This window comes from Muscardinus avellanarius, assembly GCF_963383645.1.
Source record: "Muscardinus avellanarius genome assembly, chromosome: 17".
Taxonomy (NCBI): domain Eukaryota; kingdom Metazoa; phylum Chordata; class Mammalia; order Rodentia; family Gliridae; genus Muscardinus; species Muscardinus avellanarius.
This window is the reverse complement of record NC_137803.1, coordinates 38,998,626-39,012,551: the sequence shown is the minus strand read 5'-3', so window position 1 is coordinate 39,012,551 and position 13,926 is coordinate 38,998,626. Positions and strand designations below refer to the sequence as shown.

The following is a 13,926-nucleotide window of genomic DNA, read 5'->3' as shown; positions in this document are numbered from 1 at the left end:
AATGAAACCACCGAGACCAAAGCCAGGCAATAGATTTAGAATCATGGCACCCAAACACAGGAGCATGAAGAGATTTTAGAGAAAACTGTGCAGCCATTTCCAGTGTAGTTTCTGAATAAAAATGAGGCTGGAAGTGGTAGCAATCAAGCCAAAATGAGAAAACAGGGATAAAATCTGAAGACTGCCTTTATAGAGTCAGCACCATATCCGCTCCAGAGTACTGTTGCCTCTCCCCGCTACCTGCTTGGAGGCATGCCAGTCTTCCTTTCTTATAATCCAGGACTCCCCCCAGGAAAGGCTCAGTGAGAATCTCATTCCTCATCCCAAACTGGCTGCAGATCAATGATGACATAGATAAGGCTACCCCAGGCAGCTGTGGCTTTTCCGCTTCCATCCTAATCCAAATGGCTGTGAGAGCTCAGAAGGATCAGTCCCAGGGCCCCAGGTGGAAGCAGTTGGGCTCCTGGGTGATACCCTTAGCCCCTCAGCACCAGCTTCCTCTTCTATACAAGGAAATGATAGTCACTTTTAGGAAAACTGAGAGGGCCAGAGATTCTAGATATGTAGCCCTTGGCATGTATACCAGTTGCTAAAAACAATGCCGGGCACCCTGGCTAAAGACATAGCCAGGAGACATAAGCCAAAGAAGAGAGTGGAGCAGGATGGTCATCTCTGCCACTGTGTCACAGCGCCTCTCGGCTGGGACCACGTGGAATGTGAGGCACTGGAAGCATCTTGCCATTCTAACTTCTGAAGATGTGGTCAGAAGTGTTCTCAGAACACTTGTGCCTGATTTTCTGTCCCCCCTCAATTTTTATTTAGAAAAAGCATATAGTTGTCACTTATGTCTACTGGTAGACTAATTCAAAGTACAGAAAGTCAGTTCAGATGGCTGCTGGGTGACAGTGAACTTAGATCTTCGCTTCATAGCTTTATGTTTTGAGGAGAGAGTCACAAGATGCGTTCCACCGGGGAGCTGTTCCACTTGTCCCGTCTAGCATGTGTGTGCAAGGATTCAATGTAGCCTTATCTCAGCAGACTGGACAGGGAGGCTCTCAAGATGACTCGGGGATAGCAGCTAATAGATGCAGCCAGGTAAATTCAAGCCAGTCTATTCATAGAGCTCCTGGTAACCAAGCCGGGCGTGGTGGCACACGCTTGTAATCCCCGCGCTTGGGAAGCAGAGACAGGAGGATCGTGCAGGTTTGAAGCCAGCCACACGTGCTGGCTTAGGAGACCCTGTTTCCAAATTTAAAAAATGTAAAAATAGGTCTGGCAGTGTAGCCCAGAAGTAGAAGGGCTTCCAGGAACCCCAGTACCACACACAAAAAAAGAGAGATCCTGGTAACCAGCAGGTGGAGGCTCAGCAGGCCATGGCCACCACATGGCAAGGCACAGAGCAGGTACTGAGGTCAGGAGACCGGCCTGGAGCACTGTGAGTCCCTCTGACTCTGATCAGAGCTGGTCTTGTGGCTCACTGAAAAGTGTCCAGAGAGTGCCAGAGAGCAGGACCGCTCAGTTCCATATTGAAGGGAGTGAACCCTGGTTGTGGTGGCCAGTTTCTTTCTTTCTTTTTTTTCAATGTGTTGTGATGTTAAGGTGATCTTGTCTTTGCTGATTTCTCTGCCTTCTAAGACTCCTTCTGTCTTTTCTGTCCTGTCCTGTCCTGTCGGGTAGACTGATGACGAGGATGAAGTTGAGGTATGAGTATAAACATGAAGATCACGTCTGACCTTCCTGTGTGTGCTACAGAGTCTAACCTAACATAATGAGCATGAAGTGCCAGCACCATTTGTGCTTTAAACCATGCATGGACATTTTTCTGGTTGGTTTTCATGCAATTGCTAACCACCTGATGAGTTCTTGTCATGCTGTGTGTGCCACTGAGGGGTTAACTACATTTTCCAAACTGATCCAGAATCTAGGCTAACCAGTAGACCTGTTATTAGTGGCAGGTTCAGAGGACTTCTCCTTCCTTCTCTAAAAGTGAACAAGGAATTTTTCCTTCCAGCTCCTTTTCCGATTCTTTGCCAACTCAGGTGTGAGAACTGGATTCTGTAATAACTACAGAAAGAGTCCTAAAACCAAGAAGTACAGCAGTGGCCAAGAGCCCATGGCCAGCCTCTGACAAGTGCCATTTCCTTCACCAGCCCCTGTGTGCACTGCTGGCAGCAGGCTCCTTCCCCTGAACCTGGGTACAGGTGCAAGAACCAGAGACCAGTGGGAAGAGCAGTGTAGATGGTACAAGCCACAGGTGTGTCTCCTTGCCATTGCTGAGACACTGGATGAAAAGTGGAAGCCCAGAAACTGTGGAGCAGAAGCTTGCAAATATCAATCTGACTTTTCTTTGCACAGATGTTTGGCCTTATGTACACACAGTGTTCCAGTATACCTCTTTAAAACACATATGCCGCCGGGCGTGGTGGCACACTCTTGTAATCCCTGCGCTTAGGAGGTGGAGACAGGAGGATCACGCTGGTTCGAAGTGAGCCTCGCTGGCTTACGAGACCCTGTTTCCAAATAAAAATATAAAAATAGGTCTGGGAGTGTAGCCCGGAGGTAGAAGGGTTTCCAGGAACCCCAGTACCACCAAATAAATAAACAAATAAGTAAAAAAATAAAAATAAAAAAACACGTATGCCCTACCTTTTTGTTCAGGTAGAATTAGAGGAAATCATCATGGTATTCATTGATTATCAAAACCACTACATTTTTGATAGAAGCAAATTCAGCTTCCGCTTGAATTGATGTGTCATGTTTAGTCTACACCCTGACACTAACCCCTTGGGGCCTTTGCAGGCCACTTATTCTTGAAGGGCTTCAGTTTCCTTTTCTATAAAGTGATTGGATTAGACCTAGAAGTATCCTCCACAGCATTCAAGATGCTGTGATTCTGTGATTGAAATCCCACCTTTGTAAGTCTACCATTAAGTGATATTTATGAAACATTTATCTACTTTAAAAAAAAAAACTCACCACATTTGATTGACAAGGCACATTTCAGTTCTCCTGTCAGAGCTCCAGTTTGCTTTTTTTAAGTTTTCCCTGAACTGATGTCAGCCATCCCTGGCTGACTCCCACTGGGAAATCTGAGCTCAGAGAGACCCCTTCCGATGGACGGATGGGGCAATGGCTTCTCTTTCTGATGTTGCAACTTTTGTGAACAGATGGCTACAAATGTCTTGTCATCAGTTGACAAGTGTTGTGACTGTATTCCCATGTGCTGGTGGGGAAGGTTCCAGGCCACATGGCTGCAGGGACCCTGCTCCCCACACATGGCAGGATTCCTGGGCTAGGAGTGCAGTGTGAGTCCACAGAAGACCAGGATGCAGACACCTAGCTGTTTTGTCACTAGTTGACAGCCTCCATGACTGCCAGAACTTTTGGGGCTGCAGAATGCATATAAACAAACAAAAAAGAGGAGAGAAAGTTTTCCTCAACTCAGAGTTTTCTAAACTTAAGCTGGCTTTTAGGGTAGTGTCCTCACATCCTAACTCCCCTTTGATCTTACAGTCTGGCAAATTCTCCAGCAGTTCTCCAGCTCCACCAAGCCAACCACAAGGCCTCAGCTACGCAGAGGATGCAGCTGAACATGAGAACATGAAGGCCGTGCTGAAAACCTCCTCTCCATCTGTGGAGGACGCCACCACCATGGGTGTGCGCACACGCAGCCGAGCAAGCCGAGGTGAGCTTTGGTAAATGGGGCTCGTCTTCCTTGGCTGGTCACTCATGGGAGTCCAGAGTCTCCATCATAGAGTGAAGATGACTGCCCAGCAAGAGACAATTATAAATCAATATGTGAAAGGGGAAATAGGAACTTGCTGGGTGCACTGGCTGTGCTGTTCTTAGGCTCTGAGTAGAATCTTGTCACCAAGGCTGTGCCATCCTGAGGCCTCTGAGAAGGCAGGAAAACTCAACAGCAATTTAAAAAATCCTTTTTTGGAAAAAATCTTAAAAATTTTTTTGCCACCCAGGAAGGAGGTAGCCTTCCAATAGGAACGAGCAGATAAAGTTCCCTTAGGAATGCACGGGAAAATTACAATGTATTGTTTGTGCAATGTTCTAGTGCTGTAGATATGCTCCTATTAAATAGCTAAGCAAAATGAATTGTAATAACTATGTCAACAGCAGCAAAACAAAAAGCCTTTATCATATGAAAACATCATGGTCCTGTAGCCTCAGCTTTCTCATGCTTGCAGGTGACAGAGCACCAGGAGCTCTGGCACTCCTCTCACTCAAAAAGTGCGAAGTATTTACACATTCATTTCAGCCGTGTGAGTTCCACTGGTATATCTCATGACTACATCGTAGACATAATGTATTTGCAATAAAATTTTAACCACACAATGCATGTCCATGAAAACCATGGTCTACTGAACTGTGATCCACTATCCTCAACTAGTTCCATCAATTTCTGTTTGTGCTTGGTTCACTCATTACCAACCATGTAGTTGCAAGCCCCCAAACTTAAAAAAAATAGTATGGGAAAAGAACAAAACATGTTTAAATATATATTAACATTACATTTAAAAACTTTTTAAGACCTTAAACATTGTTTTCCTTCCAAACCAGAAAAAGCTAGCTGTTCTTTAACCAAGCTGCACCTTTGGCCAGGGCTACCTGTGTACTATAGGCAAGGAATTTGAGAACTGCCTACAGGCTTTATAAATTGTACATTAATTACAAAATGAAGCATGAGTAGTAAAAATAAATAGTTTGAAAACATTGTACATCTTTCCTCCTATAGAAACATTCTGTTATTTCTAACTGTTTGACATTACTTAGAAACCTATGTTTTGGGAGTGCTTTCTTCTTTCTTGTCTATAGGTAGGTGCTTTGATGCTGGATTTGAACTCTTTCAACATGTATTTATTTTCTGGTCAAAGATTGGGAAAATGTCCCAAAGAAAAAAGTGTGTCAACATCCCTATAGCTGGTTGAAAAGGCAATCTTGTATCATTTGGGAGTGGAGAGGCAGTATGGGGAGTTGAACCCAGGGGAGTTCTCCCTCTGAGCTGTATCCCCAGCCATTTTTATCTTTTTTTTTTTTTTTTCCCGCGGGTCTGGGGATGGAACTCAGGGGCATTCGACCTCCAAGCTACATTCCCTGCCCTACTTTTTATTCTTTATTTTGAAACCGGGTCTCACTGAGTTGCGGAGAGCCTCACTAAGTAGCTGAGGCTGTCCGTGAACCGCGATCCTCCAGTCTCAGCCTCCCGAATGCTGGGATTACAAGCGTGCGCCACCACGCCCGGCTCATTTTTTTTTTTTTTTTTGGTGGTATTGGGGTTCCTGGGAGCCCTTCTATATCCGGGCTACACTCCCAGACCTATTTTTTTAGTTTTGGAAACAGGGTCTCTTAAGCCAGAGCAGGTGGCTTCAAACCTGTGCGATCCTCCTGTCTCCACCTCCCAAGTGCAGGGATTACAAGTGTGCACCACCACACCCGGCCATTTTTATCTTGAAACAGGGCCTCCCTAAGTTGCTGAGGCTGGCCTCAAACCTGTCTCAACCTCCTAAGCACTGGGATTATAAGCATACAGACATACACTACCACTCCTGACTCTGGTACAATTTTTAAAGGTTAGGTAATCCAAAGATAAACTGTGTATAATAAAATATGTGAGAAGTTAGGGCTTGCTGACATTCACTAGTGCCTACAATCACTGGTAGTGGGCTGCGTTGGTGCACCGCTCGGCCGGCCTCTGTGCATTACTGCACATGCATCGCTGGAGACCAGTGATGCACACAGCAGGGTAGAGCATGGGTCCTCTGCCTTCAGATGATCACACAACCAAGAAGCACAAACGGGGGTAGAGAGTTAAATCACAATGAGAGACAAGAACACAGATGGGGCATAGAGCAATATGAAATGAGCGCCCCCCAGCACGAGCTTGGGCAGAGCGTGGAGGGCAGAGGTCACAGGTGGGGACAGGCGAGCACCTCGATGTGTCTCTAACGCTAAGGCTCTCACTCTGGCCCTTGCTGGGATCTGTTGCTGACTGATCTCAACTGCCCAGAGGGACGCCGATGTGTACCTTCTCTCATCTTTTCCTTCTCTCTGAGCACATTGCACTCTGGTTGTTTAATTTTTCAGGATCCACAAGTTCATGGACTATGGGAACCGATGACTCACCTAATGTCACAGATGATGCAGCCGATGAGATCATGGACCGTATCGTCAAGTCGGCCACCCAAGTGCCCAGCCAGCGCGTGGTGCCCCGGGAGAGGAAGCGATCCCGCGCCAACCGCAAATCCTGTGAGTGCATCTGAGCAGGGCTGAGCCCTGGAGGAATCTTCCTTTCCATTCTATGGGACTGAGAAGGGCAGAGACAGAGGGCAGCTGCTGTGAATATTCAGGAGTTGCCTGGAGTGCCCGCCTGCACTCTTCAAAAACATGCCAAAGGCTGGGTATAGTGGTGCATGGTTGTAATCCCAGCCTTCGGGAGGCAGAAACAGGAGGATCATGGTTCACAGCCAGCCTTAGCTACTTAGGCCCTTCACAACTCAGTGAGACCCTGTTTCAAAATAAAGAATAAAAAATAGGGTTGGGGATAGAGGTAGAATGACCCCGGGCTCCTTCCCCCAGTACTGCAAAAAAAAAAAAAAAAAAAAAAGGCAAAGGAAAGGGTCAAGTTCACTGTCAGCGTTGGCCTTTGTGGAGGAGAGGGGCTGCAGCTGTGTCTGGTTTCTGTGCTCTTTGTGGTCAGGCCTCACAATGCACACTTTGTTGCCAGGAATGCCCTTAAATATCTCTGGTGTGTAGGAGCAGTGCGTGAGTGCTGTCCCAGTGCTCACCAGAGGCTGTCCTCTGCCTTCACCCAGCGCCAGGGGCTACTGCTGGGTTAGCATCCTGAGGGCTCACCACAGCCACCTGCATGGCAGAAGTGAAACCCATAACAAGTGATTTGATGATCACCAGAATGCTTAAAATATTTAAGGTTAACCAAGGTTGACTGGTTTTTTCCTTTTCCCACCAGTGGATTTAGTAACATCAAGGTAACTGATGCTCCCCTTTGATCTGAGCCTGCGCCTGCTCCTGTACCCTGAACTGGGGGTAGTTGTCTCTACTGGTGTTATACACAGTCTCCACTCTGTGCAGAATGGGAGCACTGTGGGTCCTGTGACCACTGCATTATCTGGACCCTGGGTATTTCAGGAGAGTTGCCAGGCCAGACTTTAGCCCCCTATTGGGTCACTTCAGAGATGGCTCTAGTCTCCACCTGCTTTGCTTCAGAAAATAGGGATAATGCAAAGACAACAGCCTGGTGCCTCCCTCCTTCTGCCTCACTAAAGTGGCAGAGTGCCAAGCAGTGAGTTCAGTAAGAACTCAATGCAGGACTCCCTCAGCCTGTTCTAGGCTCACCCAGGAGGTGACTGAGGTGTGGGCTGATTGCCTTGGACCTTGCGGTTCTTCCTGACTCGTTGTCATGCTTGCTTCCAAGGTAAGACACACTAAAACAAATTCCCTCAGGCCGTGCTCCTTTCATATGGTCTGCTTCAGTAGTTTTTGTTTGTTGGTTGGTTTTTTTTTTTTTTTTTTTTTTTTTTTTTTGGGTACTGGGGATAGAACCCATAGGCATTTTACCTCCAAACTACACCTCCAACCCTATTTTTTGTTCTTTTTTTTTTTTTTTTTTTTGGTGGTACTGGGAGTGGAACCCAGAGGCTTTCTACCTCCAGGCTATACTCCCAGACATATTTTATATTTTATTTGGAAACAGGGTCTCACTAAGTTGCTGAGAGCCTCACTAAGTAGCTGATGCTGGCTTCGAACCTGTGCGATCCTCCTGTCTCAGCCTCCCAAGTGTAGGGATTACAAGGGTGCGCCACCACACCTGCCTTTTATTCTTTATTTTGAAACTGTCTCACTGAGTTGCAAAGGGCCTTACTAAGTAGCTGAGGCTGGCTGCAAACCGCCATCTTCCTGTCTCAGCCTCCTAAATGCTGGGATTACAAGCGTGCGCTACCACGCCCAGTGTGATCTGCTTCAGTTTCTGATGGAAAGTTTTCCCTAAAAAGTAAAATAGCCTTTGGGGTGGGGTGAGTCTTACTGGGTTAGGATGTGAGGGCCGAGAGTCTGGTGCCGACAAGCCCCCAGGTGAAGTCAGTGCTGCTGTCGTGGCTCTCACTTTGAGTGAAAAGGCTCTTAAGCTGGGATTCTCAACTTTGGATGCACTTGAGAATATTCCGCAGAGAGTTTCAAATTCTGGATATCTTGGCTCACCCTGGCCAACAGTTTTGGAACCTCAACACCTTTGGAACCTCAGGGGTGGGGGCTGAGGTCTTGGGGAATAGTAGCATTGCTAATAGTCTGCATCACTCTGTGCCCTTACAATCCCTGTGCTTTCACTGGTTTGTTTTGTTTCATTTTGGGTTTTTTTTTTTTGTGGTTCTTGGGATTGAACCCAGGGGCAGTGTGCCTCTGAGCTATACCTTCAACACTAGTTTAAATTTGTTTTGAAACAAGGTCTAAGTTCTGGAGGACCTCACTAAGTTGCTAAGGCTGGCTGTGAACCCATGATCCTCCTGTCTCAGCCTCCCATGTACTGGGATTACAGGCATGTGCCACCATGCCCATCATGATCTTTTGTGTGTGTGTGAGTGTGTGGTACTGGGGAATGGAACCCAGGGGCATTCTACCTCTGAGCCACACCCCCACCCAGGCCTATTTTTTATTCTTTATTTTTTCCCTTTGAAATGCTTTTATTTTATTTTTATGTGGAACATATTGAAAATGGCATACATTCAGACTGTGTGTGGTGCCCTCTTCCTGCCCACTTCCCCTTCCCCCATTCCAACAATGAGTGTCCAGCTTCATGCTTTTACACATATTAAAATGTAGCTCCTCCATTAATCAACCTCAGCCTTCCTCCTCTCCTACCCTTCCATTTCAGCTTTACTGAGGTTTCCCCTCCATTATCTGGAGTCCCTCTGGTATTCCGAATAGTCCCTGGTTTGGGAATATTAGAGAAAACATATGTCTCTTCTTTATTCTTTATTTTGAAAGAAGCTCTCACTGAGTTGTGAAGGGCCTCGCTAACTAGTAGCTGAGGCTGTCCTCGAACTATGATCCTCCTGTCTCAGCCTCCCAAATGCTGAAATTATAAGTGTGCATCACCACATCTGGCATGATCGATTTCTTAAATCACTTTTTGAATGAAATTTGCAAAAAGATTTTTTAGGTCTTAAGTAGATTTTTGTCAGTTGTTGCCTTCCATTGCCCTCCTGTTAATTATTTTGAAAACCTGGTTAACCAAATGGCAGAAGCCTTGCACCTGTTAACTCCTGTTCTTACTATAGTGGGCAACTTCAGTGCAGGCATCATCTTTGGGAGGGGCTGGGAAGAGCCGACAAGAGGAGGGCTTAAGGAAAGGAGTGGAGAAAGGCTGCCAGGCCGGGCAGTTGCCTGGTAGGACAGGCAGGATTGGGTCAGGGACCTCAGACAGTAACTATGTGGCCCAACCAGTCCTTAGGACAAGGCTTTTATAAATTCCATGTCTGTGCTGGGGCTGCCCTCTGGCGTAGAAAGAGCTAGCCTTAGCCCCATAAGGTCACTGGGCACAACAGCACAGTCCTAATTAGTTTTCCTCTTCATTCTGGCCAGACAGAGCCTGTTTTGGTTTGATATAAAACAATTTCCTGTGGTATCATTTCCATTCCAATTTTATGCAAAACAGCCATATATTCTTTTTATTTAGCCAAACAACATTTTTCCCCATGACATAGTTACTATAACACATACAGCACCACGCTCATGTGTTTATCTGGGACAGGTTTAACTTATTATTAATGGCACTATCAACATGAATTTAGGACCAGGGATATGAAACTTTGAGTTCCCTTATAAAGAGATGATAAACTCCGGTTTTTCGTAAGAGATTAAAGGAATAAGGAGGAAAGAACAATTTGCAAAATTTATATATAGTTTCGAGGTTTGGGCCTCACTGTGAAAGAGTGCTGCATGTGATTTGATTGTTAAATGGTGATGAGGCAAAAGGACATCCAACATATTTGGGCTATAACTCATTTGGCCAAGATAATTATAGGCCAGCCAGTGCAGGAAACCAAACAGAACCCATCCCATAGCCGAGAAATTTATGACCTGCAAGCCACTTGAGGAGCATCAGAGATAATCAGCATTTGCTTTTGTGTATAATGCTGGTGACTAGGCCAGTGCACATCAGACGTCCTGACACATGTGGTCAGTTGGGACATACCAAGGCAGCTCAATCCATTTACAGGTTCCTATGGCTCGCTTCTGCTGCTTTTCAGCTAGTGCTACAGGAGACTCCTTAAGTGCTCGCAATTGTGCAGGTGATGTGTAAGCTGTGGAATGGTCTAGCTTGCTCATCCCCTGTGCTACCCCAGATACTAACCAAGGTTCCACAGTTGGCTGGTGGCTCTGACCCAGGAAAATACTCAAAGCTCTTGTTTTTTTCCACATTTTGGCTTCTCTTTTTAGCTTATTGGAGCATGTGCTTTGTCCTAGGGCAGTCTGTCCTCTTAGGATTCCTGGGCCTTGCTGGATGTTACAAAGTTCAGGGGTGTAGTGGGATCCTTCCCAGTACGATGCTGCAGAGCTCCTTGTTCTTTCCTGTCTTGTCCCTGTTTTTGATAAAATGTCTGCTCAGCTGGCTAGCTGCCTGTCATCATGAGCTTATCCTGTCAAAAAATAGAGCCAGGGATTAGGGACTTCCATCTTTTCCCAAAGGAGACCAGGTGTCCTTTTTCCTGTTGAGGTTTCCTGCAAAGGTGGCCTGGCATGACCATAAACAGAGCCATCATGTTTTTATAAAGATGCATCACTTTCATGTGATTTACAACCAGTCAAGAACTGAAGGTTGGCCACCCCATGAGAATAGTTGCTTTGGGGAGACACCAGGGCCTGCTGAGAAGGGGCCATGGGACTCTGTGCATTCTGGTTCCCACCCACACCGTGGCCATCCCCTCATCCCATACTGTCTCCTGTAAGTGTCAACATTCCTCTTGAGGGGCACGGGAGATAGTTTATGTTCATTTGGAATCTTACTTCTAACTAAAATCTTACTTCTTTTGCAGAATATTGAGAGACATAACCATGCTATTAATAGAATTTCTTGGAAACAGAGAATTGTTGAATCTTAAAAAATATTGAATCTGTTTTAGAGAAAACAGAAGACACAGCTCATAAAAATATTAGATTCAGCCCTGGACCTGATCAGTATACAACATAATTCCTTTGTCCTTACTTTTCCAAAGTGGTATTTGAAAATACCCAGGAATTTTTTATACTAATCCCATTAAGAAAAATTGTCCTGGATTTTATTTAAATAGTTTTTCTTTACTTACCCTGAGCCAACTATATGTTCTTTTATAGGGGAAGTTAACAATGGCAATAAGCCAGAGGTTTTTAAATTAATGTTCTTGGAACAAAATGAAGTATGATGTTAAGGGAAAGGAGCAGTGTTTCTCAATCAGTTCTTGTCTTCTCAACAATATTGTCTTTAGTATGTATTCAGCACTTAATGATTTTTAGACCTCTTTAAAGATGGTCTGACCCCTTCTCTAAAGATACACAGGGACACCCACCCATGTGCACAGGACACAGGACAAGAGAAATGTAACGATACAAGAGAGCATTCGCACGTGGGGACTCAGAGGGTTCCAGAGCAGGGCTGGGCCACAGGCCAGGGCCCTGATGTGGTAAAAAGTCAGAAGTTGGGCCCAGGTAGAAGCCTCGCAGTTAGGGGTATGTGTGTGTGTGTGTGTGTGTGTGTGTGTGTGTGTGTGTGTGTGTGTTTGAAGTGCTTTGCTGCCCCATGTAGCTCTCTGGTTGTTTATTTCTTTCAGATAAACAAGGAACTGGCACACTAAATGAGGAGGCTAGCTTCTCAGTCTTCTGCCATGTCTGATTGTGTGCTAGGCACAAGTTTGGCCCAGAGGAGCATTTCAGATGAGGGAGGAAAGTAAAAGGAGGAATCTGAGAATCTGACTTTCCCTCTCCCTAGCCAGAAAGTGAAAGAGAGGGTCTCTGGAAATTGCCAAGCACCTTCCCGGCAGGAGGTCACAATATTTTATTGTCTTTACCACTGATTCAAGTGGAATCTGTTTCCACACTCAGGAATCCATGCCTGCCTACAACAGAAATGGTGGCTGGGCCCCTCCTAGCCCACTTGGCCCCCTTGTGTCAGCCTCTGAGGGTCATTCTGAGGGTTAAGAGAGGTACCTGTGGCAGGTCCCCATCTCTTTCCCCAGCTCCTATCCAGGTTCTATTACTGCTCAAGAAACCAGATGCTGGTGGGAAGCCGAAGCTGCCTGCAGGTGCCTAGGGGCTGCTGTGTGGCCATCATACCTCCTCAGTGGCCACTCTGCCTCGTCACCTACCTCACTCCTCATTGCCCACCTCAGCCTGGCTGCCTACAAGTACAACAGATCTGTCTCTACCTTTATTTATTTTTTTTTACCCCCACAATGCTGTTATAACAGGCTTGCATCTGTGTACACAAAGGCTACAGTGTCAGCACAGTTCTTGGCTAGTATTCTTCTACCCAGACAGAACTGATGAGCTAAACTTAGCCTGAAAAAGGGAGGCAGTTTTCTCCCACCCAGGACTTGGAATACTGCTGAAAACTCTAGGTATATGGATTCCTGAGCCTGCCTTTCCTTCTTATGTGTAGACTTTTCAAGTTGATGTGAGTTCTCCAAGAAAGCAATTTGGAGAATTTCTGCTTCATTTTTTTCTTCCCAGAGCAAACCCCTCTCCTTTACCTATACCACGACTCATGGGGGGCAGTTGGCTTTTGCCAACGGATGACTCTTCTTCCAGTTCCTGCCTAGGAATCAAAAAGATTCTTCAAGAGTACTGGATGTATTTAATGCTGCAGTTACAGACAGGATATGTCAGTTTAAAGGCTCTGCTAACTCAGGGAAACCATAGCCAGACCAGTGACTTCAGAAAGTGCTTGATGCCTGAGAGCCATCTCTTGATGAATGAACTTTATTTTGAATTAGGTAGAAATGGGAGACTTCAACCCTGTTCCCACAAAGGCTGTCGCCTCCCTGCAGACCCCACCTTTCTCTATGTCTCAGTCAGATGGCAGTGATTTAATTCAGGGTCCCCAAACCTGCTGCCACTGGATCCTGCAGGGAAGGTGGAAATACAGTGTCAGGGCCTCTCCCAGAGACCTTCGTTTATTATACTTGGAGTCCAAGAAGTTGAATTTTAAGTCAATTAGGTTTGGAAACTTCTGCTTTGCTGTTGTTGTTCCAGGTTTGTTTCAACTTCTTCTTTTGAGAGAATTTTAGATTTATAGAAAAGTTACCAAAAAAGGAAGAGAGGGTTACCTTGTATACTTTATCCAGTGTTCCCTAACAAAAGTTAACACCTTGCATAACCATAGGACAGTTTACCAAAACTAAGAAGTTAATCTTAAGCCATTTTCAGATTTTACCAGTCTCTCTGTGAATGTCCTCTTTTTGTCTGAGGATCCCACGGTGCATTCAGCTTAAGCATCATGTATCCTTAGTCTCCTGATCTGCTCAGAACAGTTCATGATCTTGACAATTTGAAAAAGTATTTGTCAGTTATTTTGTAGGATGTCCGTTAGTGTGGGAAAACTTCTGCTTTAAATGGAAGGATTTTATATTAAAAGGGGAAAAAAGAAGATGGAGAGTAAACACAAACAAACAAAAGAAGAGCAAAGGTGCTTAAAGAACTGACACTGACCAAAACCAAAAAAACAAACAAACCCACAGGAAGTCTAACACTGAGTGGTTAAAAACTATTCACTTTAAAACACTTCTCTATACTTAAGTCCAAGGGATATGACTGGACCTGCCATTTTGTCTCCATTCAGCAGACAGAACAAGAAGAGCATCAAGGAACAGTTTTTAATAGCAACAGCCTAGTTTTTTCCTACAAAACACACACACACACACACACACA

At 45.4% G+C, this 13,926-nt stretch overlaps 1 protein-coding gene across 5 annotated transcripts in view; it reads left to right on the top strand.

The window, feature by feature from the left end:
• The window catches only part of FHOD3 (formin homology 2 domain containing 3), a gene marked incomplete at both ends in the record, with an annotated part of 515,230 nt that overhangs the window by 494,616 nt on the left and 6,688 nt on the right, over positions 1-13,926 (top strand). For 3 of the 5 annotated variants that reach the window (XM_080714776.1, XM_080714775.1, XM_080714774.1), the window contains 2 exons: positions 3,514-3,685; positions 6,097-6,258. In XM_080714776.1, coding sequence (XP_080570902.1) covers positions 3,514-3,685; positions 6,097-6,258 — 334 coding nt within the window. Of the gene's footprint in view, positions 1-1,677; positions 1,702-3,513; positions 3,686-6,096; positions 6,259-13,926 lie in introns of all 5 variants that reach the window. The other 2 variants (XM_080714772.1, XM_080714773.1) reach the window with 1 other exon arrangement.